Here is a 27,248-nt window from a genome sequence, read left to right on the forward strand (position 1 = left end):
CTCTGGTCCCACAGCTGAGTTTATTATACTTGTTCTCTTCTTTTACAAAATTAAAAACTTCTAAAACCAGGCCCAAGTGGCAGCTTGAGTCCCTCCATTTCTGGAAACTGAGAAGGCTCCACCTGGCTTGATACGGACACAGGGTGTGGGGTGGAGGGGAGGGGGTATCGTGCCCGACCAAGGAGGCAAGGGGCAAGGGTGGCAGACTGAGGAGGGAGCACCGCCACGAGCCACAGTCCCTGAGTTATAATTCACAGTAAGAGGGCTCAGGCTGCAGGGGGAGGTCAAGGCTCAGTGAGGTTCTGGGGTGACCAGGGGTTTCCCTGGGTAAGGTGGCCAGGGCCAAGATGCTCTCGAGCCAGTTTAGAGGCCAGGCCCTTCCCGGCCATCTGTCCCGTGGCCTAGCTGACACTCCCTTCATCTCACTTGGTGCTCCGGGTTCCTGTGATAGAGGCCCCAGGCCTTTCCTGCATGCCCTGGCCATCAGGGGGCCAAGGACACCACCCAGAAAGTCAGAGGAAGAAGGCGATTCGGGAGGCCACGGTCTTGCAGCCGTTGGAGGAGAAGAGCTGCTCGTCCTCAGGGAAGAAGGTGGTGCTGTCCAGCACAGCCTGGACAACCTCGTCCCTTGGCTCCAGGCCCAGCTGGGCCAGCTCGTTGAGCACGCAGTGCCGGACGTGGTGCCGCTGGAGCGGGAGGAAGGGTACCACTGCATCTAGGAGGCGCTCTTCCATGATGCCTGAGTTTGAGAAGCCATCTGCAGGACGGGTAGGTGGGGAGGGGACTTTGAGCTTCACAAGAGGGGAGAAGCCGGCCCCCAACCCCCAGGGGCAGGAGGAAAAATGCTGGCCTCAGTCCCCTCAGCCGCCTTCTGGGTGTAGGACTCAGGGGCTGTAAGGCTCACCCAAAGTCACAAAGCTGAGAGTGCCAAAGCCAGGCTCAGAACTGGCGGGTCACTGGGCAAAGCATGAGACCCCGAAACAGCCTGGCCCCTGGGTGTGGGGTGAAGCCGCCCGGGAGGGGGCTGCTGAGCCAGACTCACGGTGCGGGTTGTCCAGCACCGCGCGGGAGATGACCGGCTCCAGCTCCTGCAGAAGGATCTCCTCGCGGTCCCGCCGGCTGCGCCATGCCTCCAATGCCACCTGGTTGATCTGCTCGCCACCCGTGTTGCTAAAACCATGGGAGACCCAGGCTGAGACTCAGATGAGGACTAGCACAGGGCAGGATTGGACCCTCGCTTCCCCGCTGCCACCTGACATAGGAACGTGGCTCAGTGCAGGGAGAAGCCAACTCCACTGAAAACGCTCCACTTCCCCCTCCATGGTGCCCACATCTATGGCCCCTGTAATTCACCTACACATGCCATGTACTTTACAGTTTACAAAACACTTTTGTGTCCCTCAACTGACTTTCCCTCACTGAACTTTCAGGAAGACATCGGGGCATCATTATTGGCCTGCTGTTCGGAAGCAGAGACAAAGGCTCAGAGAGGCGGAGCCATGCTGCCTGAGGAAACACAGTGAGGATTCTGAGAGCTGGGACCAAAGGACAAGAACTCTGTTCCTGTTTTTCCGAGGCCTGTGTCCTCCTCACCACAAAAGAGGGAAAACTTCTTGACCTGGCAGGGCTTCCACAAAGAAGTGGCGATCAAAAAGACTGAGCCCAGAATTTGCTGAGAATGTCCAAAGGGAAATCAACCAGGTGGAATGACAATGTCATCTCTGAGAGTGGGGGTGGGGGGCACTGGGAAAGCCCAGCTAAGCCCATGGGGAATTGGATTCTGCTGGGAGCACAGGCCAGGGCTGTAGAGCTGAACCTCTGAGAAGTGGCCCCCCACTGTGCCCCCTGCAAAGCCAGGCCCCACCTGATGAAGATGAAGATGGCTTTGCGGTAATTGGTCCCGTATACAACCCAGGAGGAGCCCAGGAAAGGCCGCAGGACTTCCATCAGGCCTGGGGGCATCTTGTCCATCTCATCGAAGAGGAAGAGGGAGCGGCCACAGGCAGTGAGGTTCCCTTGGACCCAGCTCTTAAGATCCTTCTGTAGGGGAGAGACAGGAGTTCCAGGGGGGGCTGGAGAAACTCCCCCAACCCCAGACCTCTTCCCAAACCAAAAACTAATCTCCTTTCTAGGGAGATGTGGTCTTCCAGAGAGCACCAACCTCTTAGTGAGACTGATGCTGAAACTGTATCCCAGATTGGGGCAGAGACTCGCCCAAAGTCACACAGCCGGTCAGAACAGGGACTCAAACCCAAGCCTCCCACTTCCCTGTTCAGGGCTCCTTCCACGACACCTGCTGCTTTCTATAAAAGGGGAAGGCTCCTTCCTGCTCCCTGAAACTGATCAGCCTGGTGGGTACCTTGCAATCAACAACAGTAGTAGTAAGAGCCAGTATTTCCCGATGCTTACTCTGAGCCACAAATTGGGGCTGATTTCCAGCAAGACAACAGTGCAGATTATCTGACAAACATAGGTGCTCCATAAATGATATCTGCAATGATATAATCTCATGTCCCTCACAACAACCCTGGCATGTAGGTACTGCCAGGGTTCCTTACTGCCCCAAGGAATCAAAGCACTCCCTGCCAGGTAGAATGGCACCTTCCCAAGTTCTGTGCAGGATGGGTCCTGAGGGCTGGGGCTGCAGCCGGCTGTGTGGCCTGGAGCAGATGACTCCCCTGTCTGGGCTCAGGACTTACTCCCTAGGGTGGCACCCCATGGTGAGAACAGTGGTCAAGGACGCATCCAGCCTACCTTGTAGCGCTCGATGTGGCTGGGGTGGGGGAAGTGGAGGACGGGAGAAAAGTGGTGCACGCGGGGGCTGCGGAGGCCGCCCTGGAAGAGGTAGTGCGCCAGCAGGGAGCTGACATAGGATTTGCCGGTGCCGGTCCAGCCGTGCAGGGAGAGGACCAGCGGCTTGGTGGGGGCTGGGTCCCGCACAAAGGCCTTCAGCGCCTTCACCACCAGCGCCTTGGCCAGATGCTGGCCGGCCAGGTGCTGAGCCAGGTCACACTCCAGACCTAGGGCCACAGGAGGATGGTGAGGACACATCCCACCAAGGCAGAGGTTCAAGGAGAACATGTCTGGAACCCGGTCTGGGACTCCTGTGTCCTAACGTTTGTCCAAGCTGCCTATGCACATGGCACGCGAACCTTGGGGTCTGTGGCGGAAAAGAGCCACCTTCGGGCCTGATTCAGCTCGGCAGCGCCCCCACCAGGCGGTCCTCTAGATTGCACGCAGCCCTAAATGCGAGCTGTCAACGGGGTCAGCCGCAGACCCCGCCCATCCCCAAGGCGCACTTCTCCTTTGACGGCCAGGCCATTCTGAGGAGGCCCAAGAACTTCCACCAAGGATTCTGCTGGCTGAGGCCTCTCTCCAGGTTGGCAGGGCCTCCTGGACCTCTACGGGTACCCTCCACCCTCCCAAGTCTGCGGGCCCCGCCCCCCGGTCCCACCCTCTGGGTCCTCAGCTGCTCTGGCCGGCTGCCCGCGTCTGCCCGCGTCCGCCCGCCCCTCGCTCCGGGCTCCCTGGCGCCTCACCCGGCAAGTCGGGCCGGAAGTCGCATTCGCAAAAGGCGCCCAAGTTGCAGCGCAGGGAAGCCAGGTCCCAGGCGGCGGCCGCGGCCGAGACCAGCCCGAGCAGCCCGAGGAGCGAGCCCCAGGGCCAACAGCCGTGCGTCGCAGCCGCCATCCGGGTGAGGCCCGAGCTCGGTGTGGGGCAGCCAACTGCCTCGCCCGGGAACTGCAACTCCCGGCGTGCACCGCTCCGCAGAAGCCACGCCCATCGCCTACAACTCCCGACACACCTCTCCCCGCCTCCAAGGCCCGCCCGTCGTTCCGCAGCAGGACCAGAAGGTGGCCTCCAGGGGAACCCGCGAACCGTCCAGTCGGGGACGGCGCACCGCGTTTCCATGACCACGGTAACTAGGGGACCATCGTAGTGGCTCAGAAAGAATAAATAAAGGATTAAGACCACAAAGGGCGACGTAACAATTACAGCAAAAACTTGTGCGGAACCTTACACCTTGCAAAGCGCCTTTTCCATTCTCCTTTTTTCTTTTATATGACAAAAATGCCCTCACTAACAGCTTTTGGTGAGCACTTACTCTGTGCCATTAGTGCTAAGTGCCTATATACCTTATAATATGGTAATAGTATCTGCTATCCAGAGAAATGGTGGTGTTCCAATGAGATAAAGGCACACAAATTGTCTGGCTCAGAAAGTGATCAATAAATGATCATCAACATTCCGTTGTGTATGAAACAGGACTATCCCTCACCTAGCAGCAACTGTGGCCAAATGCTTGGCATCAGTCCTGGGAGATGGGTTCTGTTGTTGTCCCCATCTTATTAAGGAGGAATTTGGGACGGAAGAGGTTAAGCCTCTTACCCAATGTCACACAGCTGGTAAACAATAGAACTAAACCCAGGTCTGGCTGCTACCAGAGCCCTGGTGCATGGTTGCATGTTATCAGCCTCTCTTGGTCAAAGGATTCAGAAGGCAAAGGACTCCAGACGTTTGAGGGTCAGCGCACAGGCTCCCCAGGCCTCCAGCTTGGCCTGGATTCGTTTTGATCCACGTTGCCCACTTCCCCCACCCACTGGAGTAAGGGAACCAAGACAACAGCCTTCATGGCCCACCTCAAAGACCCTGTCCCTACCAACCTCAACACATAGTCACACACACACACCTACCAACCTCAACACATAGTCACACACACACACACACACACACACGCACGCACGCACGCACGCATGACTTCTGGGGCCAAATATCAGAGCCTGAAAAGAAATAAGTATATCCGACCAGGTGCGGCGGCTCATGCCTGTAATCCCAGCACTTTGGGAGGCCAAGGCGGGTGAATCAACATGGTGAAGCCCCATCTCTACTAAAAATACAAAAATTAGCCGGGCATGGTGGCAGGCGCCTGTAATCCTGGCTACTCTAGAGGCTGAGGCAGGAGAATCGCTTAAACCCGGGAGGCGGAGGTTGCAGTGACAAGAGTGAAACTCCGTCTCAAAAAGAAAAAAAGGAAAGGAGAGGAGAGGACAGGAAAGGAGAAAGAGAAAGGAAGAAAAGAGAGAGAAAGAAAGAAAGAAAAGGAAGGAAGGAGAAGGAGAAAAGAAAGAAAGAGAGAGAGAGAAAGAAAGAAGGAAGGAAAGAAAGAAAAGGAAATGAGTAGTTCCCACTATCAAGGAGAAAAAAGGAGAGAAGTATGGGTCCAGGAAGCGAGGTGGAGCCTTTACCACTTTGCTGGGAAAAGTCGCTTCTCCTTTCAGGTACCAGTCTTCCAGAGGGGAGTTGGGATCATAGATTTCAAAAAGCCCTTCCACCCCAAATCCTCGGATTTTTGGTTGTGCATTTGTGGGAACTGTTGCCATGGCATCCCAGGGCAGGGCAGGGGATAGGAGCACTGGGTTGGAATTAGCTATTTATCTCTCCCGCTGGTCTGTGAGCTCCCAGAAGGCAAGGATTAGGTTTTCATACTTGCTGTAACCCTGGCTCCTGGCACAATCTGGACTGTCCCAGGTGCTAAAGAAGTATTTGTTGTTGAGTCCTAATTAGGGAAAATGAGTCATGCTGATGGGACCAGGGGAAAGCAAAAAGAGGACGCAGATAAGCTCGAAGTCTGCCTTTTTTTTTTTTTTTTTTTTTGAGACGGAGTCTCACTCTGTCGCCCAGGCTGGAGTGCAGCGGTGCGATCTTGGCTCACTGCAAGCTCCACCTCCCAGGTTCATGCCATTCTCCTGCCTCAGCCTCCCGAGCAGCTGGGACTACAGGCATCCACCACCACGCCCGGCTAATTTTTTGTATTTTTAGTAGAGACAGGGTTTCACCATGTTAGCCAGGATGGTCTTGATCTCCTGACCTGGTGATCCGCCTGCCTCAGCCTCCCAAAGTGCTGGGATTACAGGCGTGAGCCACCATGCCTGGCCAGAAGTCTGCCTTCTTGATGGTTCAGGACACACAGCCCTCCTGCGCCCAACTTCTCACCAGACACATGTAGGTTAGCCCACTGCAACCTTGGCATCATCAGTACTGCAGAAAGCCCTGTTCAGCACACAGCAGAAATGCCATCCCATAAAAACTCACAGCAAGGCTTTGTCTCTTTGCAGTCAGCTCCTCCTCTGCTGATCTGCCCGTTGCTACCTTGCAATGCATTTTCATGCTTCCTGTAATAAATCTGCCTTTCTTTACCTACAACTGTCTTGGTAAATTCTTCTTACTCCCATGCCACTGGCCTCAGATACTCGGCACTCACTCACAACATTTGTTGAATGAAGTTTTCTCCATTTCACCTGAGAAAAGGTGCTTCCTTCTACCCCAGGAGCCCGAGAGACAGAATAAAGAGTCATAAAAGTTTATTATATGAAAGAAATAACATGGCTTCTGTACATCTATTTACAGAACAGACTTATTTACAGTGAGATGGAGGCCTTGGTGTTGGTGAGGGACAGACGGAGAGTGAGGAGGCGTGAGCAGCCTGCCTCCCATGGCTCGAGAACAGGGAACCCCAGCAGGAAGGGGAGCAGCAAAAGCTGGTGGAGGAACCGGCGTTCCTGTTCTTCCTCAACGGAGTCCTGGTGAGTGTGTAGCAGTTGGGATGGAACCCAGGGTCCACGCAGGACCCTGGAGGTGCAAGGGAGATGCTTGAGTTGAACCCAGAACATTCTCGGGTTGATCACAGTGTCCTTGGGGTGCTCTGGGGAAAGGTCTGTGCCCCTCTGCCCCTGACGCTGTCCGCAGCTGCAGAGGGGAAATGTCCCTGGGGTCACAGCTCACTGGAGCGGACAGCAGGTTCCAGCTTGTGGGACAGGGCAGTGAGGACCTTGTCGAACTTCTCATAGCGCCGGGCCTGGCTACTGCTGGCACCCTGACTGCCCCAGAGGAGGCGCATCTGGAACTCCGTGCTGAACACCTCCAGGAGCTCCGGCCGGGCCTGGAACCCTGCAGTGTTGGGGCATAGGGTCAGGGCAGAGGCTGGGGTTCCTGTCCAGAGCCCTAGCATTCTTCAGGACCCCCCTGTTAGGGACCTCCCCTCAACTCCGACAGGGATCCAACAATGTTTGTGAATCAACATGACGCTGTAGTTTAGCATCTTTGTCCTATTATTTGCAGCATATAATTTAAAAATGACTAGACCATAAAATATTAAAGTTAAATATGTTTGCAGATTTTTGGTCATTTTTTTTCTTTTTTCATATTTTTCTGTTAAGTTCCAAATTATTTCCTAAGAAAGATGTATACATTTTAGGCTGGGTGTGGTGGCTCACACCTTTAATCCCAGCACTTTGGGAGGCCGAGGCGGGCGGATCACCTGAGGTCGGGAGTTCAAGACCAGCCAGCCCAACATGGTGGAACCCTGCCTCTACTAAAAATACAAAAAAGCCAGGTATGGTGGCTCACGCCTGTAATTGCAGCTACTCAGGAGGCTGAGGCAGGAGAATCACTGGAACTTGGGAGATGGAAGTTGCAGTGAGCCGAGACTGTGCCACTGCACTCCAGCCTGGGTGACAGTGTGAGACTCCATCTCAAAAAAAAAAATAAAAAAGAAAAGAGAGGAAGGGGTCAGGGAGACAGGGCAGGACAGAGGAGTGGAGAAATGTGAATGGATGCCTTGGAGGAAAGGGAAGCAGTCAGGCAGGTGGAGGGAGGCCCAGGCCTGCAAGCCCCCCAAGATGCTACCCGCCACTCACCCTGCAGCTTGACTTCAGCATTGGTGTGGTACAGGCCTCCATGGTGTGCCACCGTGCGGGCGGCCTCCAGGTGGGCCAGCACCACCTCCACGCCGTGCTCCGTGCTGCCCCAGGGCTCAGGGCCCTCTGGTGGGGCTGAGTCACACTCCAGCAGGGTGATGAGGGGCAGCACATGAGGAAACGTGGTGTTGCTCAGCGGCGGGCCTTCTGTAGGGAGAAAGGCAGCAGGTGCTTAGAGATCCTATAGTGCCCCACCATCCACTGCAGTCCTGGAAGCTGAGGTGCAGGAGGGAACAGGCCTGGCTGAGGTCCCGGAGAAAGCCCCAAGGGCTCCTGACTCCTGGGACAAACCCTTCTTTTGGATTCCCCCAACTGAACCCACTGCAGCCCTGGTCCAGCCCCAAGGGCTGAGCCTGGACATGAACAGGGCTGACACAGCTGCCAGCAGGGACAGTGAGCTCAGGGAAAGTAGCTTGCACAGAGCTCAGCCAGGCTCTCATCACTGTCCATGCTGGGAGTCTTTGCCACCCCAGGGAGGGCTGCAGCCTGTCCAAGGTCATGCAACAAAGAAGTACCTTTGCCCTCATTGAGGCTCTTGAGAAAAGGCTTGAGCTTCTTCTCGTACAGGATGGCACCCTCTGTGTGTCGCTGCCGCAGGGTCACCCATGTCTGCTCCAGCCGAGAAATCTGGGGAGGCCAAACTGTGAGAGACTAGCCAGGCAGAGGGCCTGCAGGGGCCACCCTTCTGCCCTGCTGAGTGGACACCCAGATGTGAGATCGTTATTATTATTATGGCCATCCTTCATGTACCAGGGACAGTGATGACTACTTTTCATGTCTACCACGAAGCTCTCACAACCCATTTTACAGATTAGGGAACTAAAGCTCAGAGACGGGAATGACTTGCCCAAGGTTATTCCGAAAAAAAGTGGCAGAGCTGGGTGGGAGTTGAACGCAGGACACTGCCTCTGGGACCTTGTTGTTCTTATTTATTTTTTTTTTATTATTTTGTTTTTGAGACAGAGTCTCATTCTGTCACCCAGGCTGGAGTGCAGTGGCGCAATCTCGGCTCACTGCAAACCTAACCTCCTGGCTTCACGCGATTCTCCTGCCTCAGCCTGCCGAGTAGCTGAGACTACAGACATGTGCCACCATGCCCAGCTAATTTTTTTGTATTTTTAGTAGAGACGGGGTTTCACCATGTTGGCCAAGGTGATCTCAATCTCCTGACCTTGTGATCCGCCCACCTCGGCCTCCCAAAGTGCTGGGATTACAGGCGTGAGCCACCGCACCTGGCCGTTGTTCTTATTTATTAGTCATAGGAGAGGCAGGCTCAGCTCTGAAGTCAGCCAAACCTGGTTCAAGTCCTAATTGTTTCAGCCTCTGACCGTATGACCTTAGGCAAAGACTGCACTGTCTCAAACACTCCATTTGTAAAATGTTGACGCTAAAGGCACCTACTTCATTAGATGGTTCTGAGAAATCAGTGCTGGTTAAGTATTAGTATAGCACCTAGCCTATAGGAAATACTCACTAAATGGTTGCCACTTTATTCTTCTTCTTCTTTTTTTTTTTTTTTTTTTTGAGACGGAGTCTCACTCTGTTTGCCCAGGGTAGAGTGCAGTGGTGCAATCTCGGCTCACTGCAACCTCTGCCTCCCTGGTTCAAGCGATTCTCCTGCCTCAGCCTCCTGAGTAGCTGGGATTACAGGCGTGCACCACCACGCCCGGCTTTTTGTACTTTTTAGTAGAAACGGGGTTTCACCATATTGGCTAGGCTGGTCTTGAACTCCTGACCTCGTGATCTGCCCGCCTGGGCCTCCCAAAGTGCTGGGATTACAGGCATGAGCCACGGCGCCCGGCCTGTTCTTATTCTTTAAACTCATATAACGCTCCTCATTCTTTTTATTTTACAAGCGAGGAAACTGAGGCCCAGAGAAGGGGAACAACTTGCTGTGGGTCGGCACTTGCAGAACTCAGTTCTCCCGGGTACTCATCACCAGTGCTGCCTAGAAATTCCAAAGCTCCTCCTGATTCCATACACAGCCATCCCAAAGGCACCCCAGGGCTCTTCCGGACAGTCTACCGGATGCCAGCTCTGCGCGGCTCTCAGTACCTGGGCCATGTCCAGGGCACCCATGACCGCCGCAAAGCTGAACATGTTGCCCATAGTCCCCCGCAGCTCGGCCGCCAGCTGAATGGTCTTGTGCAGCAGCGCTGCCCGTTCCTCCGCAGAGCCGGTGCAGCCCAGGATGTCCACAGCCAGCATGATGGACATGGTGTGGAACCTGTCAGAGCGGCGGGGTCAGAGGCGGCGGGCTCGGGGACAGGGGTGAGGGGTGCGGGCCTGGGGCGCTGCCTGTGGTTGGGCCGGGAGAGGGGGAGGGCGGAGCCAACGTGAGAGGTTGTAAAGGTCAATGGGATAAGCGGGCGCGGCCAGAGCGTGGAAAGCAAGGCCTCGGGCTTCTGATTGGTCAGCATAAGTCAGGGGCGGGGCCAGAGCTATGGGTGAGCAGGGAAATGCACCACGCAGAGCAGTTTTTTTGTTTTGTTTTTGTTTGTTTTTTGAGACGGAGTCTCGCTCTTGTCGCCCAGTCTGGAGTGCAATGGCGCGATCCCGGCTCACTGCAACCTCCGCCTCCTGGGTTTAAGCAATTCTTCTGCCTCAGCCTCCAGAGTAGCTGGGATTACAGATGCGCGCCATCACGCCCTGCTAATTTTTGTATTTTTAGTAGAGACGGGGTTTCGCCATTTTGGCCAGGCTGGTGTCGAACTCCTAACCTCAGGTGATTCGCCCGCCTCGGCCTCCCAAAATGCTGGGATTACAGGCTCGAGCCACCGCGCCCGGCCAGGCAGAGCAGTTTTAAGAATGAACAAGGAAGAGCCCGAGCTGATGGGCGAGGCCAGGCTGATGGTCAAGGGGATGATTGGTCAAACGGATGCGAAAGGCGAATGCGCAGATACAGGGTTCAGTCTTTGGGAAATCAGCCTGTTTAGGTTATCAGGACTTGCGATTGGTCAATGGGATGGGAGGCGTGGCCAGAGCCCCTGGGAGCCGAGCTGAGGCTGTGATTGGCCAACCCGCCCCGTCCAGCGGGGAGTGCGGTAGCCGGGGGTTCCCCGCGAGTCCCCGGGTGCCGGCGCCGTCTCACCTTTCCAGCAGGTCTAGGCGTAGCTGCCGGCCATGGGGGAGGGTGAGCAGTTCCATGCCCCAGTGGACTCCCATTAGAGTCTGCATCTCCTTGGTAACGCCCAGTATCCTAGCAACCTGCAAAGACGCCCAGAGGGCTGATTAATATCCTGTCAGGGCTGGCCCCAGCCATCTGGGAGTCAGAGAGCTTTATCTAAGGGGGTAGCCTGGTTGGGAGGAGGGGTTTGAATTCCAGCTCCACCGCTAACCCTCTGATATTGAGCAAGTGACTCTGCCTTTCTCAGCGAGCCTCAGTTGCCCCATCTGTGAAGTAGGAATAGGAAAATGCCCAGAGGTGACTGGCATATTAAATATTCAGTTAAGTTCGGCCGGGCGGGGTGGCTCACGCCTGTAATGCCAGCACTTTGGGAGGCCGAGGTGGGCGGATCGCCTGAGGTCAGGAGTTCGAGACCAGCCTGGCAAACATGACGAAACCCCATCTCTACCAAAAATTCAAAAATTAGCCGGGTATAGTGGCGCGTGCCTGTAGTCCCAGCTACTCGGGAGGCTGGGGCAGGAGAATCGCTTGAACCCAGGAGGCAGAGGTTGCAGTGAGCCGAGATCACGCCACTGCACTCCAGCCTCGGTGACGGAGTGAGACTCCATCTCAAAAAATAAAAATAAAATAAATAAATAAATATTCAGTTAAGGTTAAGAGCCGGATACTTGTTCATTGCAGAGGGAAACCCTGAAGCCTGGGCAGGGAATGGGTTTGCCCAAGGTCACACACTGGGCCTAGAACCTGGGTCCTCCCTGCCACCCTGGACTCTTCATGGAGTGACATCTCTGCCTTGTCTCTTTTCTTGCTTCCCACGCTGAGACCAGTATAACCTAATAATCAGTTTCTCCCAAACTGTGAAAGGAGAAACTGAAGCACAGAGAGAACTGCGGTCTTTAGATGTTCAAAGATTCAACAAAGCTAAGGCCCAGGCATTGACAATTTATGGGCTGAGGAGGTAATGATTTCTCTTATTTGTCCACTGCGGGGGTGGTGGGGGCGGAGAGTCGGGCCTTTTCTAGTCCCAGGACAAGCTGGCTAACCCTCAAGAGGCTCTATGGCACACTAGAGAAGTGTCCCCAACTGCCTCAGGGAGCCAGAGACCACTGGGTTTCAGGGCTGCCCAGTTTTAGTGCCAAACTGACATCTGGAGGAAGCAAGGATATCTTAGGTGCTTTTTTTTTTTTTGTCATTCTGTTGCCTAGGCTGGAGTGCAGTGGTGTGACCTCAGCTCACTGCAACCTCCATCTCCCAGGTTCAAGTGATTCTCCTGCCTCAGCCTTCCAAGTAGCTGGGATTACAGGCGCCCACCACGACGCCTAGCTAATTTTTGTATTTTTAGTAGAGACGGGGTTTCGCCATGTTGGCCAGGCTGGTCTTGAACTCCTGACCTCAGGTGATCCGCCCGCCTCGGCCTCCCAAAGTGCTGGGATTCAGGCGTGAGCAACCACCCCCGGCCTTATGTGCTTTTTAAAAGGAGAAACTGGAGGCCCAGTGAGGCTAAATGACCAGCCCAGAGTCACAGAGCAGGCAAAAAATAGCCATGGAGCTAGAATCCAGGCCCACCTGCTGTACTTGGGGAATCTGGGAGCCAGCTTCTCACTGCCCTGCCCCACAGAACAGAGATGCTCCCTCCACCCCAGTGCACAGCCAGCACCTACCAGGCAGTCCACCTTGGTGACATGCCGGGCCAGCGTCCGGGCATCCACTTCTGCCAGCAGCTCCTTGACCTTGCGCAGAAGGCCCACCTCCAGCGGCCGGTTATCCCTGGGGATCAGTAGTGACTGGAAGGTGGCTGGGTTGAAGGAAGAAGTGACTTCTACGATGGGGACTGTGAAGGTCTTGCCCCAGTCCCCCTCAGGGGCCTCATTTTCTGACAGTTCCTTTAGCCTCTCCCCATAGCTCCTGGCCTGCCGGCTGGAGGCCTCAGCTGCTGCCCACTCTCGGCTGCCACGCACGGGAGGCTGCAGCTGGCAGTAGTGGCCAGAGTCCGGGTCACTGTAGCTGCTGAGTGATGGTGATGGGGAGGCCTTGCAGAGGGTGTGGGAGGGGCTGGTGTGGGGGCCCTTGTCTGACTCCCCATGGGTCTTTGGGGCACTTCCGGGACACAGCTGGGGCTCACTGGAACGGCGGGCGACAGGGGAGGCAGGCAATGCTGTGGCAGAAGGGGCTGCAGGGGCGGCATGGACGCGGGTTACTGCAGAAAGGTAGAGAGAGAGGCCCCGTTATAGCAGCTCCCCACCAAAGTGAGATTCCCGCACCCCTTCCCAAAGAACAGGCTCCCTCACTCCTTGTAGGGAGTACAGAGGTGATGTCCCCACCTCCCTGCAGCACCAGAGACCAGGGCCAGTTGACTCTGGCAAGCTGACCAGCCCAGGTGATGCTCTGAAATCACCAGGACCCAGGAGTTTGCATGGCCCCACCCTGAGGCTGCTGCAGCCTTGGGGACCCACTGCTTGGAGGAGCTTCAGTGATCCGGGGAAGCTGAGTACCTGCTGGAGTTTCTTGTGCCACATGCGATTGTTTCTCAACGAATTAGCAATAATGATTTCCTTTTTTTTCTTTTTTTTTTTTGAGTCAGTGTCTCGCTCTGTCACCCAGGCTGGAATGCAGTGGCGCCATCTAGGCTCACTGCAACCTCCACCTCCTGGGTTCAAGCAATTCTTCAATTCTTGAGCCTCAGCCTCCCGAGTAGATGTGATTATAGTCATGTGCCACAACACCTGGCTGATTTTTGTTTTTTTTTTGAGTCAGAGTCTTGCTCTGTTGCCTAGGCTGGAGTGCAACAGCACGATCTCAGCTCACTGCAACTCCTGCCTCCCAGGTTCAAGCAATTCTTGTGCCTCAGCCTCCCGAGTAGCTGGAATTACAGATGTGCGCCACCGCGCCCGGCCTGAATTAGCAATAATGATTTGTTGCTATACCTTGTGTGCCAGGAGCCAGCGACATGCTGGAGACATAATGACAGTAAAACCATCATCAAACCTCAAAGGCGATATTTACTAAGCTCTTAGTGCCTGTAAGACCCTTCTTTGTACCTCAGTCTATTTAATCCTTTCAATGTCCTATGAAGTAAGTACTTTTATAATCCTCATGCTACAGATGAGAACAGTGAAGCTCAGAGAGGTGCACTGACCTGCGCAAGGTCACCCAGCCAGCAAGTGGCACAGCTGAGATTTAAGTCTTGACATCTGGGCTGCTTTACTATACCAGATTGCTTAGAAATTGTCCAATAAGTCATTCTGGCAAGGAATTTTAGGTTTTATACTCAGGGGTATTGCTTTGAAATCAAGTTTGTAGTTATGACAAAGTTGGTGGCTCTGTTTAGGGAAGGATTTGTGACAACCGATACAGACACCAACACTTCAATGGAATGCCACCCTAGGCGAAAGTTCCTCCTGAGACAGCCCCCTCTCGTGACACTTGGCCTGCCACGTGGACAATACGGCCTGTTGAAAACATTCTTTTAATTTTTTTCTAGAAATGATCTATTGGAATGTTTCTAACACAGAACATTTCTTCGTATTTATAAGAAAGCACAGTGTTCTGTACTTTCCACTCAATTTGGCTGCGAACCTAAAACTGCTCTAAAAAATAAAGTCTATTAAGAAAAATAGAGGCCAGGCGCAGTGGCTCATGCCTGTAATCCCAGCACGTTGGGAGGCCGAGGTGGGCAGATCACCTGAGGTCAAGAGTTCAAGACCACTCTGGCCAACATGACGAAACACTGTCTCTACTAAAAATACAAAAATTAGCCAGGTGTAGTGGCAGGGGTCTGTAATCCCAGCTACTTGGGAGGCTGAGGCAAAAGAATTGCTTGAACCCAGGAGGCGGAGGTTGCAGTGAGCCAAGATCCCACCACTGCACTCCAGCCCACGAGAGCAAAACTGTCTCAAAAATAAATAAATAAATAAATAGTTGCTAAATAAACAAACCATGGATACATCTTATATGTTGATATCAACAGTTCTGCTAGCAGGTTTCCAGTGTCAGTTCTTGCTCTCAGTAAAGGTGGCGCCTCAGAAAAGAGGCAGAAACACACATAACCACACATAGGTGACAGAAGTCTTCAATGACAGATTCCCTCCACCTGCTCCACCCCCTCTGCTGGCCATACCAGTGCTGTAGGCAGGAGAGCTAGGGCTCTCCGAGATGGGCGACATGGGCGAGTGCAGGTCTGGGATCTGGTCCATGCTGAGGGCACAGCTGCGGATGGAGTCCCGAGGGCGGGGCAGCGATGTACTGTGGAGCAGACACCATCATGGGCAGGGAGCCCCGGAGGTCAGGGGCCTCAGCCTGCCTCTGGGACCCCCCACCTCTGCACCTTGAACTTCAGAGGCAGAGAAGGCTTGGAGATTATCAAATCCAACCTCTCGACTGACAGGTACAAAAAAAACTGAAGCCCAGAGGAGGGAGGGGGCACAGCGAGTCAGGAGCAGAGATAGGAACCCTGGTGGCTAAAACGCCTCATTTCTTTTTTTTTCTTCTTTTTTTTTTTTTTTTTTTTTTGAGATGGAGTCTCACTCTGTCGCCCAGGCTGGAGTGCAGTGGCGTGATTTCAGCTCACTGCAACTGCTGAACCCGCCTCCCGAGTTCAAGACACTCTCCTGCTTCAGCCTCCGAGTACCTGGGATTACAGGCATGAGCCACCGCGCTTGGCCATTAGCCCCGTTCCTAGTCGGTATCCTCCACATGACCCTGCTCTCCCCCTTTTCTACCCAGCTTCCCCTCCCAAAAAGCTTAGAGCAGCCTGAGGATGAGGCTTGGGGGCGCCCAGCTGAGCTAACACTTCTCACGCTCCCCTGTCCCTCTCCTTTCCCCAGGAGGAGAGGATGGGAAAGGGGTATAGGCCAGAATTCAACTACCCCATGAGGTGCATTTGTGCAAATTAGTCAACTACAGCCATTCTCTGGGCAGACACGGCCCCTCACTAGTGCCCTCAGCTTGATAAGCAGAATCTTTCCTCCAACCTGGAGAATGGTCTGGGGAGAGGGGCTATCAGGAAGAGTAAGGAGCCTTAGGGAGTGGGCCCACCATCCCGACCTCTCCTCACTGCTCCGAACTATGCTCAGGATGCCTCAGGCACACATGGTCCATGGATCCTGGCACCATCATGTTTACTGGTTCCAAACCACAGGCCAAGCGGCTGCTGCCCACAGGGTATCCATTCATCAATTCCTTGACTGGGAGCACCCAACCCAGCCCCAGGGAGATAGAGCCTCAAGATCCTATCCAAGTGCAGGTGGCACAGGACAGCAGATCTCTTTGCAAACAGCCAAGAAAACCACAGAAACTTGGGGCACAGACTTCAGAGTCGACAGACCTGGGTTCGAATCTTGATCCTACCACTCTCTAGCAAGCAGCTTCCCCACTCTAAGCCTATGTCCTCATCTACAAATTGGGTGTATGGGCAGGACCCACCTCCCAGGAGGAAGTGGGCGTTGATGAGATTGGGCACACACAGCCCTTAACACTTAGTAGGATCTCAGGAACCGTCAGCTGCCGTGGCTTTTCCCGGCATCTGGGGCCTGGTTTTAGCCCCAGAGACAACCAGGTGTGATTAAAATTTGTTGAGAACATCCCATTCCCTGTGCACTGATTTGCATGCTGTAAAGCCCTCTGCTCGGATGCCCACCTTGGCCTAGCAGGGTAGGATGAGGAGGGGTGGCATCAGGTGGTGGGGACAAGGCCCCCCTCCAGTTCAGGACTCAGGGCTCCCCTGGGGTAGGGAGGGCTGCTTGAATGAAAGCCTTTATAGGTAGGAACATGGGGATGATAGAAGAGAGGTGACAGGGTCAAGGGCACATGGCCAGCGAGTGGCAGAGCTGGGACTGCAACTTGGGTCTGACTCCCTGCAAGCCCTGTGTTCCGTACATCCACAGAGTATGGCCCAAACTTCCTCCCATTCCTCCCTGCACACAGAGGCTCCAGGAGAGTAAGTTCATCCCATTTCAGTGTGCCTGGGCCTTCTCTTTCTCACTAGCCCTCTCATTACCCACACCCCCATTTGACAAATGGGGCCCTGGCTGACCTGGTGGGGCAGCCATCGCTGCGGGTGACCTTGTCGGCAGTGAGCCCGTCGGTCATGGTGACGCTGCGCCGCTTCATGTGGCTGCCCTTGGGGCCTGAGGGGCTGACGGGGCTGGCGGGCTTGCTACTCCCCTGTCCCAGGCCATAGCTGGCCTCGAGGTAGCGCAGTGGGAAGGTGCGGTTCACCGGGCAGTAGATGATGGCACCACTCTGCTCTGACACAGCCTTGCGGCTGCCCACATGATAGCGCACGAGGGCCGGCACGTGGTCGAAGCTCTCCTGCTCAAACAGGTACTGGATGTGTGTGTAGCTCTCGCCTGCCTTCACCACCACCTTGTTGATCTTGAAGTGCAAGGCCTGGTTGCGCCAGCGGCACGTGAGCACATAGTCGCCCAGGCTGGTGAGTGAGTCCCGGATGAGGAAGTCGCCATTGCGTTGTACCAAGGTCTCCGAGACCTGCAGAAGGCATGGTTAGGCTGGAGTAGGGTGGGGCCAGGAGAGGGTCAGACCCAGGATCTAGGGGACAGAGCAACCCAGGATTAGGGGGCGCAGCAAGACCAGACCCAGGGTATAGAGGACCCAGTGAACAGAGACATCTGACATCTGAGAGTGGAGATGCGATGACCCAGGTTCACAGGGGGCACCTCAGCCAGAGGCCCTGAGTCTGCAGCACAGAGGCTCAGGAATGGGAGGACCTAACACCTTGGAATGGAAGGCACAGAGGCCCAGGGTCTGGAGGAGCGAGAATGGCTGTGATCTGAGACCCAAGTCTCAGACCCATCCCTTCTCAGGGTTCCGGTTGGGCAGAGTGAATTTCTAATCCTCATTCTTCCAACCACCCAGCGCTCTAGCATGCCTCTGGCCCTTGCACCCTCAAGCTGCTTTTTTGCCCTGGAACACCCTTCCTGCCTTGTCCATCTGATGAATTTCTTTCTTTATTGTTATTATTATTGTTGTTATTATTATTATTATTATTATTAAGATGGAGTCTCACTCTGTCACCCAGGCTGGAGTGAGGTGGCACACTCACTGCAACCTCCGCCTCCTGGGTTCAAGTGATTCTCCTGCCTCAGCCTCCTGAGTAGCTGGCATTACAGGTGCATGCCACCATGCCTGGCTAATTTTCGTATTTTTAGTAGAGATGAGGTTTCATCATGTGGGCCAGGCTGGTCTGAAACTCCTGACCTCAAGTGATCTGCCCGCCTCAGCCTCCCAAAGTGGTGAGATTACAGGCGTGAGCCGTCGCACCTGGCCCCACCTGGTGAACTCCTATCCATCTCACAAAGGCCTCCATCCTCAGTGTCCCCTCCTCGGGACTTGCCCGTACATATTCTTACCAGGCACTCTATTCTTGTACTTCTTCCACAAGGCTCTGACTGTCATCCTGCCTGTCAGCCCCCCACCCTGGGCCATTAGCCATCAAGAGAAGCCACCACCTCTTCTACCTCTGCACCCTTGGTGCCTAGCACAGGTCCTGGCAGAGTTAGTGTTTGGCAAAGATCATAGCATGAATGAAAGAAGGAACAAGTGATCTATCAACTTAAATCTGTGGCTTATAAAGTCACCTCAGCCAAGAAACTCAACTTTGCCAAAACTAAGTAGCCCAAAGATTGGTACTCACTAAGCAAACATACAAAAGGCAGATATGTAGACCAGTAACAATAACAATAATAATAAGACGAACAAAGGCCAACATTCATGGTGTCAAGCATCATGTTAAACATTTTACCTGCGTTATTTCGTTTAATTTTCACAACAACCCTTTGCAGTAGATACTGAGGTTCAGAGAGGTGAAGCAACTTGTTCAAGGTCACACAGTCCGTAAAGGGCAGAGCTAGACCCCATCCCAGTCCATTCTGATTGAACCCACCAAGCAATAGGTCAGAGCCTCCCAGGTGGCTGCAGCCAGGGCTGGGGCTGGCCAAGGCAGTGGGTGGGAGGGTCCAGGGTTGAAGTCCAGCTCGGGGCCTACTCACCTCTCGGGGGATGCGGCCGTGGTACCAGGCGTGGCTGCGGAGATCCGTGCTGCTGAGTTTGAGCTCCTCCTCCAATTCCTTGTGGAGTTTCTCTGGCGATGAGTCCAGGATGTACTTCTCCTTGGAGAACTGGGTAGAAAACAGCAAGAGTTGGCATCCAACTTAAAGCCTCCTTCTTCTTTCCCTCCCAACTTCATTCTATCATGGATGAACTCCTCCTATCCTGGGACTCTGGGAACACTAAGGCACAGGTGCCAGATCCTTTCCCATGGGTCCCAGAAAGAGTAAAGAAATCTCAATTCCTTCCACAAAACAATGCCAACTGCATTCCAGGCCCTGTGCTATATGCCAGGGGTGGATGCAGTGATACATAAACCAAGTCCGGCCCTCAAGGCAGTGCCTAGGCTGAGGAGAGGCAAAAGCAATGGGAGCTTCTGAGTAGAGTGCGGTCAGCACCACAGCGCTGGACAGCGGCAAAGAGCCGGGTGGCTTTTACAAGCGGGATTAAGCCTGAGCTAGACAGGGGGTCTGGGAAGCCTTCCTGGAGGAGATGGCAGTAAGAAAACACTCATTATGCACCAAGGGCACCAAACTGTTCTTGAAGTGTTGGAGGGAGATTTCTACAGGTGAATCTTGGAGGTGAGGCAGCAGGTAACTGCAGGAAAAGTTATGAACAAAACCACAGAGCTGGTTGGACAAGGATACGTTCTGGGATGGTGAATTTTACAATGCAAGGGTGGGGAAGGGACTACTAACGGACACGGGGACCCCACACAGACATCTGCATTGCCCCTTACCATTTCCAAGGCCATTTCTCCCTTGAAATCCTCAGCAATCCTCACCCAGATGGGGAGACCATGGCCCAGCAGGGAAGCCCAAGGCCACCGAGGGAGATAATGCCCAGTACTCCACCCTCCCACCTGGCCCAGAAACTCCTGGTTTCTTGATTACTGTGGCCAGAAGTTGGAGGCTGATGGATCCCAGGGGCCTTAAGGGAAGAGGAAGGAAAGCCCCCTAATGCCAGGTGTATGCCCACCAGAGCCCAGCCCAATCCTGGCTGTGCCATGTGAGCTCTCTGGGCCTAATTTCTTCCTCATTAAAATAGGTACAGTGACAGAACCTGCCTCAACTCACTGCAAAGATGAAAAGAGACAGCACTCCAGAGTACTACTAGCACATGGACATCCTCATCACTGCGAGGACATGGGATGGTTCTTCCTCTCCTTCCCCCACCTCCGGGCCCCAAAGATGGCTACTCCAAGACAGACAGGCCCCAGCGCTGGCCAGAAGGCAGGAGAGATGATGGAAGGCTGTAAAGGGCCTTCATCCCAGGTGAGTCTCTCCCTGGGGCCCCTCGCTCCCGGGAGTCCGAGGGTCCTCCAGTCCACTCCCTGCCTCCTCAGACTATCCACAGATCTCGCCTCCTAATTCTGTGGCTACATCCCTCACCCCTCTGCTCCCACACTGCCTGGGTTTACCCTAGTCTGCATTGCTCCCAAGACACCATGATTCCCAGTGTCAGAGATATCTAGAATCTCTGACTCCATTCAACATTGACTAGGTCTCTATCCTGGTCCTGTGCCAGGGCTGAGGACCCAAGGTGGCCCTGGGGGAGGCCTTGCAGACACTGACAATCAATTCCAGGTTTCCTGAATGTCCCGAGATGCGTAGACAGAGATGATGCACCACCAAACTAGTCAGGGGGCAAAGTCAGGGATCACTTCCCTGAAAAGGTGACGTTTCTGCTGAGGTCTGAAGAAGGACTGGGTGAGCCAAGCAAAAGCACCAGGGTGGAGAGGGCTGATGGACAGGTGAACAGGGAAGAGCTTCTGGGGAGAGAGCGGCAAAGTCAGGGCCCTACGGCAGAGCCAAGGGGAGGGAGGGGAGATGAATGAGAACTTCCAAGGGGCTGTGGGGGCTGGGGCAGGTGTGGCAGGGCTGCCTCAGGGAGCTGGGGTTTATCCGGAGGCCACAGCAGAGCCACGGAGAGGTTTGGAAGTGTTGGGGCAGGTTTAGTCCACTTGTGGAGAGCAGCCTAGGGTTTTCCAGGCAGTGGCAGGGCAGATAAGGCGTGGGGAGAAGGAGTGGGGGAAGGGGAGTTTAGATGGCCATTGATTCATGTAGGGGAGCAGGGCGGAGGGGTCAGAGAGGACTCCCGGCCGAGATCCTAGAAGGATGATGGGACATGCTCTGAGTGGGCAAGGCTGGGGCAGGAGCAGCTTGGTGGTGGGCCCATGAAAATTTGGACCTTGAGGAGCCTGCAGGGCTCTGGGGACAGATGGTGGGAGTGGGCGGTTTGCACAGGTGTTCAGGAGAAAGGCAGGGTCTGGGGGTGGGGATTCTGCACATCCTCCGGCCGTGGAAGAAACCGACGCCCCCGAAGGGCAGAGAGGCCCAGGGCTGAGCTAGGATCTGGGCCTTCTCAGACACCTACACTTCTCCAAGGGGTCCCCTACTTCTGGGGGTCCCTGGTCTCTCTCCCTCTCACTCTGTGGTGCTCACACCAGCCTAGTCCTCTTTCCTCATATCACACCAAACCCTGGAAAGGGAAGAGTGGGCGTCACAGAGAAAAAGGGAACCAAGACCTCAGCCTTCTGGCGTCCTCCTTGACAAAGGGCATGCGATTGAGACCTTCCCCCAGTTCCACAGCTGGAGCTAAAGGGACGCGGGCAAAGGAGGGAGGCGGCTGGATGTTGAAGAACCGCCCCAAGGCTGCCACTGTGTGACCTTGAGCCAGTCACTTCAACTCTCTTGGCCTAGGCAGCCTCATCCGTTAAAGGGGATGGGAGACTGGGCTCCCGTTTTCCAGCTTAATCATTGGTCACGGAGAGTTTGGGGGGACCAACTTGGTCTTCCCACACATCTGAGAGTGAGGAATCCTAGGGTCCCTGTGCCTTGATCTCACCTCGACCTGGGAGCCCCCAGTTCCCTAGAGTTGGGGGTGCTGGGGTGCGAATGCAGCATCCCTGCGCTCGGCGCCCTGCTATTGGCCAGAGATGATCTCACCGCCTCCCGGCCTGCGCGCGCTTGATTGGCCAGTGCGGGGATGCTGCGCTCCGCCGCCGGCGGGGCCGTCCTTCAGGCGGGCTCCGCGAGCGTGTGTGAGCCTGGGGGAGCGAAGAGCCGAGGCGCCTGGCATCTCCCAGGGGGCTCAGGGGGCAGGAGCGCGGAGACTCCCGGACAGGGTCTTAACCCCTTCCCGCCAGCCCGAGCCCAGCATCCCCTCCAGCTCCCCTCGGCTTCCCAACCCCAAGCAAAGCCATCCCCAAAGGATGCTCCGCAGAGAGGCGGGGTCCGGGTCCGGGTCCTCCCCTCCACCCCCTTCCGTTTAACCCTCTCACCGCCGCGGCGCCGTCCTGCACTGCCCGGCCAGCTGGGCTGGGAGAAACCCGCGCCCCAGGCATGTCCAAGCCCACCTAGAGGGCGGGAGGGTGGCGGGCGCTCTGGCCCCAACCCTGGCACCCGAAGCATCCCCCGCGTTTCCTGCTCCTCACTCAGTCTTCAGATCCCAGCCTAGTGCCCCCGGTACAATGGGGAGCCAGTGTGCCCAGGTCAGCCGCAAGGGCCAGCGTGCCAGGCGGACGACCGGCAGGACACCGGACACCCCATCTCCCGGTCCCCCCTGCCCCAGCTCTCTCGCTCCTGCGGAGGAGGCAGAAACGGACCGGCATCCACCGCAGCCCGGAGTCCCAGGAGTGGCCGCCGAACCCTCACCCCGCGGAGCGCCTGGGCGCCCAGAGGTGAGGCTGGGGCGACCCCGCCCCCTCCCCTGGCCGGCCCGGCCCAGCCGGACCCTGCCGGGCGCCGCGGAGCTGCAGGTCCCCGGCTGGCTCTAGGGCCCCGGGCTGAGCGGCCGGGGGTCCCAGCCCGGCGCGCGTGGCGGGGGCCGAGCCGCCCCCTCACCTGCACCTGCACGAAGGAGCCGCGGTAGAAGCAGCAGGCGGCGGCCGACAGGGCGCTCCACAGGCTGCACCGCTCGGTCATGGTGGGGCCAGGCTGCCGGGGCCGGGACGGTGTGGGGGGGCGGTGGCCGGCGGGGCAGGGGCGCAGGGACCAACCGGCTGGGCACCGGCTGCGCGTGCCTCTCAGCGGCGCGATTACCTCATCGCCTTGTCGGGGGAGGAGCGGGGAGGCGGGGCGGGGAGACCCCACCCTCCAGCCGGCCAGGGGAGGGGAGGGGGCCATTGTTCCTCCCTCCGCCCGCCCCCCGCTCCCAGCCCCTCGACCCCCGCCCTCCAGTTCCGCGCGCTCGGGCTGCCTGGAGCTGCGGGCGCGGAGCGGAGGACCTGCCAAGGAGGGTATTACCGGGTGCAGCGGGATCGGGTGGGGACCCATGGACCAGCGAGGGAGGTTCCTGCCTCCCCCACTCGCCGCACCTCTAACCGACCCGGAGCGGGCAGACTTTGAATTAAATCATACCTAAAACTGGAAAAATCCCTATATGTGCTCGACCAAATTCTTTGTGGCCTTAGGAAATCTCCCAGAGCCCAGGATTTCTCACCCCTGGTTTGGAATCAGACTCTGCTGGGAATCGCGGATGTTCACTGACAAGACTCTGGGGGTGCAGAGAGCCAATAAAGCCCAGTGGTTAGAGGGGCAGCCTGGGTTCAACTGTCTCCGAACTACTGGTGCGCCCACTCCCACCAGCCCTTTCCCTGGGATCTACGACTTGTGGAAAATGCACCTGTCAAACGCAGCTAAAGCCTGCGCCGACCTCACAGAACTCTTGTGAGCTTTCGCTGAGGCTGGTGCATGTAAGTTGCCAGGCATGAAGTAAGCGCTCAATAAGTGCACGCTATTATTTTCAAGCTTCCTGTCTTAGAAACTGGACTTTTTGGCCTGGCATGGTGGCTCACGCCTGTAATCCCACACCCCGGGAGGCCGGGGCAAGTGGATCACTTGAGGCCAGGAGTTCGAGACCAGTCTGGCCAACATGGTGAAACGCTGTCTCTACTAAAAACACAAAATTTAGCCGGGTGTGGTGGCGCATGCCTGTAATCCCAGCTACTCAGGAGGCTGAGGCATGAGAATCGCTTGAACCCAGGAGGAGGAGGTTGCAGTGAGCCAAGATTGTACCACTGCACTCCAGCCCGGGTGATGGAGCAAGACTCTGTCTCAAAAAGAAAAAGAAACTGGACTTTTTGTCCCAGAACCATAGGCTCTTCAATGCAAAGGGAGCCATTGCTGATTCCCCATCAGTCAGGCCTCAGGTCCAAATCCTTCTGACAGGCTGTGTGACTGCAGGTGGGTAAGTCCACCTCTCTGGGCCTCAGTTGTTTGTTTGTTTTCTGTAAACACATCTGAAGCTCTGGGCATGCAGCCTGGAATTTTATGGTCTTGGAATTTAAGAATCCTTGCCTTAGAATCAAAGGATGCACAAAATAGTTTGAGAACTCTGAAGTTCTGGAAGCTGACTCCTCAAAGATGAGTATCTCAAGGTAGGAGGGGGCTTTTTTTTTTTTTTTTTTTTTATGGAGTCTCGCTCTGTCGCCCAGGCTGGAGTGCAGTGGCAATATCTTGGCTCACTGCAAGCTCCGCCTCCCGCGTTCACGCCATTCTCCTGCCTCAGCCTCTCCAAGTAGCTGGGACTACAGGCGCCCGCCACCATGCCCCCTAATTTTTTGTATTTTTAGTAGAGACAGGGTTTCACCGTGGTCTCGATCTTCTGACCTCGTGATCCGCCCGCCTCAGCCTCCCAAAGTGCTGGCATTACAAGCGTGAGCCACCACGCCTGGCCTGTTTTTGTTTTTTTGAGACAGAGTTTTGTTCTTGTTGCCCAGGCTGGAGTGGGCCACCCGGGCTCAAGCAATTCTCCTGCCTCAGCTTCCCGAGTAGCTGGAATTACAAGTGACAAGTGCATGCCACCATGCTTGGCTAATTTTTTTTTTTTCATAGAGATGGGGTTTCACCATGTTGGCCAGGCTGGTCTTGAACTCTTGACCTCAAGTGATCTGCCCACCTCGGCCTCCCAAAGTGCTGGTATTACACTCATGAGCCACCGCGCCCGGCCTAGGAGGGGGCTTTTGGAACCCAACTATTGATTCCTTTTAACCCTCATTTGTTTTTTTTTTTTTTTTTAAAGAGGCAGGGTATCCCTCTGTCACCCAGGCTGGAGTGCAGTGGCATAATCACAGCTCACTGCAGCACTGACCTCCTGGGCTCAAGCAATTCTCTTGCCTCAGCCTCCCGAGTAGCTGGGATTAGAGGTGCGCACCACCATGCTCAGCTTTTTTTTTTTTTTTCAAGACAGTCTCACTCTGTCACCCAGGTTGGAGTGCAGTGGCTCAATATCGGCTCACTGCAGCCTCTGCCTCCTGGGTTCAAGTGATTCTCATGCCTCAGCCACCTGAGTAGCTCCGAATAGCTGGGATTACAGGCGTGCACCACCATACCCAATTTATTATTATTATTATTATTATTATTATTATTATTATTTTGAAATGGAGTCTCGCTCCATCGCCCAGGCTGGAGTGCAGTGGCAAGATCTCAGCTCACTGCAGCCTCTAATTCCCAGATTCAAGCAATTCTCCTGCCTCATCCTCCTGAGTAGCTGGGATTACAGTAGTGTGCCACCAAGCCTGGATAACTTTTTTATAACATTTTTTTAGTAGAGATGGGGTTTCTCCACGTTGGCCAGGCTGGTCTTGAACTCCTGACCTCAGGTGATCCACCTGCCTCGGCCTCCCAAAGTGCTGAGATTACAGGCATGAGCCACTGCACCCAGCCAGTTTTTTGTATTTTTAGTAGAGGGGTTTCACTATCTTGGCCAGGCTGGTCTCAAACTCCTGGCCTCAAGTGATTCACCTGCCTTGGCCACCCAATACCAAGGCCCAAGGCCCCCAAAGTGCTGGGATTACAGGTGTGAGCCCAGGTGTGAGCCACCGCACCCAGCCTTCCCAGCTAATTTTAATATATTTTTTGTAGAGGTAGGATCTGGCTATGTTGCCCAGGCTGGTCTCGAACTCCTGGCCTTAAATGACCCCCCTACTGTGGCCTCCCAATTGCTGGGATTACAGGCATGAGCCACTGCGCCCGGAACCTCATCTGAGTCTTAAAACTAAAATTAACATTCCTTTGACTTTGTCCTTTGAGAGACTGTTTAATCAGTTCTACTGAGCAGGTATTATTTATTTTACGATGTTGAAAAAAAAAAAAAAAGAAAAACCTACATTTTTAACCCCTAAAAATAAACTAAAGGAAAAAAATATAAAGCTAACATTCTTCACAGGGATCTCACTACCTTACCAGGCAGCTGGGGTCTATGGGATGCTGAAATATGCCCCCCTGCATTCCACCCATTGGCTTTGGTGTTGGTTTTCCCCAGGTCCTCCCTCCCACGGTGGCATAAGGGTTCTGGAATTTCTGCTCGACTTGCTGCTACCCTGGGCTCTGTTTCTGGGCTCACGCAGTTTACTTTCTGACTTTGTCCACACTCCTGCCTCTGCCAGGACCACTCTCCTACCCATCTCTGCTTAACTTTGCCTCCTTTCCAGCATTTCATTCATGGAGAGATCTCAGTGAATGTTCCCAGTCAACTGCAATGGCCTGGCTCCAATGCCTCCTCCTCCAGAAAGCTTTCCTTGATCTCCAGGTCCCCAGCTCCCCAGCTAAAAGTCATCCCCTACCTCTGGAGCTCCCACAGCTTCTGGTGATGGTGAGGGGGCAGCAATCTGAGGACTTCCCACGCTGCTCCATTACTAGTCACTTACATACAGTTAGGCAGGTAGCATCTCAGGGTGATGAAATGTCCCTGCGGTGAGGAGCTAGGCCAGCCCGCCCTGTTCCAGGCCCAGGTCGCCCACTCACGGCCACAGGCTCACTGAAGCCATAGCAACCCTGGGTTGGAAGCACCCCTGTTACCATTTCACACAGTCAAACACAGGCTCAGGGAGGCAATGCCACACCCAAATCCAGTGGCAAGTAAGTGGCAGATCTCAGACTAAAATTTGTTTTTTAGTTTTGTGGGGGTTTTTATATCAGCCTACATCATGCTTTTTTTTTTTTTTTTTTATCTCTTTTGAGACTGAGTCTTGCTCTGTCGCCCAGGCTGGAGTACAGTGGTGCTATCTCGACTCACTGCAACCTCTGCCTCCTGGGTTCAAGGAAGTCTCCTGCCTCAGCCTCCCCAGTAGCTGGGATTACAGGCATGTGCCACCACGCCTGGCTAATTTTTGTATTTTTAGTAGAGATAGGATTTTGCCATGTTGGCCAGGCTGGTCTCGAACTGCTAACCTCAGGTGATCTGCCTGCCTCGGCCTCCCAAAGTGCTGGGATTACAGGCATGAGCCACTGTGCCCAGCCTGAGCCACTGTGCCTGGTCCATCATGCTTTGATGGGACTAAAATTTGGATCTGCTGG

General features: G+C 55.0%; 3 protein-coding genes across 11 annotated transcripts in view; 1 reads left to right on the plus strand and 2 right to left on the minus strand.

Moving 5' to 3' along the window:
* Position 1: 1 nt before the first annotated feature.
* TOR2A (torsin family 2 member A) lies at positions 2–3,784 on the minus strand. 3 transcript variants are annotated; one of them, XM_058446065.1, is made up of 5 exons: positions 3,540–3,784; positions 2,410–2,491; positions 1,865–2,040; positions 1,043–1,170; positions 2–757 (listed from the first exon to the last, which is right to left on the minus strand). In XM_058446065.1, exons 1-5 carry the CDS (start codon positions 3,782–3,784, stop codon positions 513–515), a joined length of 876 nt encoding a protein of 291 aa, XP_058302048.1. In that variant the 3' UTR covers positions 2–512. The 3 variants fall into 3 exon arrangements, with proteins under 3 accessions (XP_058302048.1, XP_032021089.2, XP_058302049.1); XM_032165198.2 differs by lacking the exon at positions 2,410–2,491 and adding an exon at positions 2,755–3,020 and having other exon boundaries at positions 3,540–3,690; XM_058446066.1 differs by lacking the exon at positions 3,540–3,784 and adding an exon at positions 2,755–2,974.
* LOC116475692 (uncharacterized) lies at positions 3,783–23,622 on the plus strand. 3 transcript variants are annotated; one of them, XM_032165200.2, is made up of 5 exons: positions 3,783–3,919; positions 6,409–6,584; positions 19,996–20,222; positions 22,522–22,630; positions 23,363–23,622. In XM_032165200.2, the coding sequence occupies exons 2-5, from the start codon at positions 6,494–6,496 to the stop codon at positions 23,620–23,622; spliced, it is 687 nt and encodes a 228-aa protein (XP_032021091.1). In that variant the 5' UTR covers positions 3,783–3,919; positions 6,409–6,493. The 3 variants fall into 3 exon arrangements, 2 of the variants coding, with proteins under 2 accessions (XP_032021091.1, XP_058302050.1); XM_058446067.1 differs by lacking the exon at positions 3,783–3,919 and adding an exon at positions 5,137–5,279; XR_009215414.1 differs by lacking the exons at positions 19,996–20,222; positions 22,522–22,630; positions 23,363–23,622 and adding an exon at positions 6,849–6,963.
* Positions 6,346–27,248, minus strand: part of SH2D3C (SH2 domain containing 3C) — a 41,199-nt gene continuing 20,296 nt past the window's right edge. For 3 of the 5 annotated variants that reach the window (XM_032165189.2, XM_032165193.2, XM_032165192.2), the window contains 9 exons: positions 18,891–19,019; positions 16,916–17,370; positions 15,002–15,126; positions 12,546–13,081; positions 10,849–10,964; positions 9,813–9,984; positions 8,273–8,384; positions 7,698–7,904; positions 6,346–6,948 (listed from right to left, as the gene is read on the minus strand). In XM_032165189.2, the coding sequence (XP_032021080.1) occupies positions 6,773–6,948; positions 7,698–7,904; positions 8,273–8,384; positions 9,813–9,984; positions 10,849–10,964; positions 12,546–13,081; positions 15,002–15,126; positions 16,916–17,370; positions 18,891–19,019 (2,028 nt within the window). In that variant the 3' untranslated portion in view covers positions 6,346–6,772. Of the gene's footprint in view, positions 6,949–7,697; positions 7,905–8,272; positions 8,385–9,812; positions 9,985–10,848; positions 10,965–12,545; positions 13,082–15,001; positions 15,127–16,915; positions 17,371–18,890; positions 19,020–22,793; positions 23,369–27,248 lie in introns of those variants that run through there. The other 2 variants (XM_032165191.2, XM_032165190.2) reach the window with 2 other exon arrangements.

This window comes from Hylobates moloch, unplaced genomic scaffold (assembly GCF_009828535.3).
Source record: "Hylobates moloch isolate HMO894 unplaced genomic scaffold, HMol_V3 SCAFFOLD_10, whole genome shotgun sequence".
NCBI classification, from domain to species: Eukaryota; Metazoa; Chordata; class Mammalia; order Primates; family Hylobatidae; genus Hylobates; species Hylobates moloch.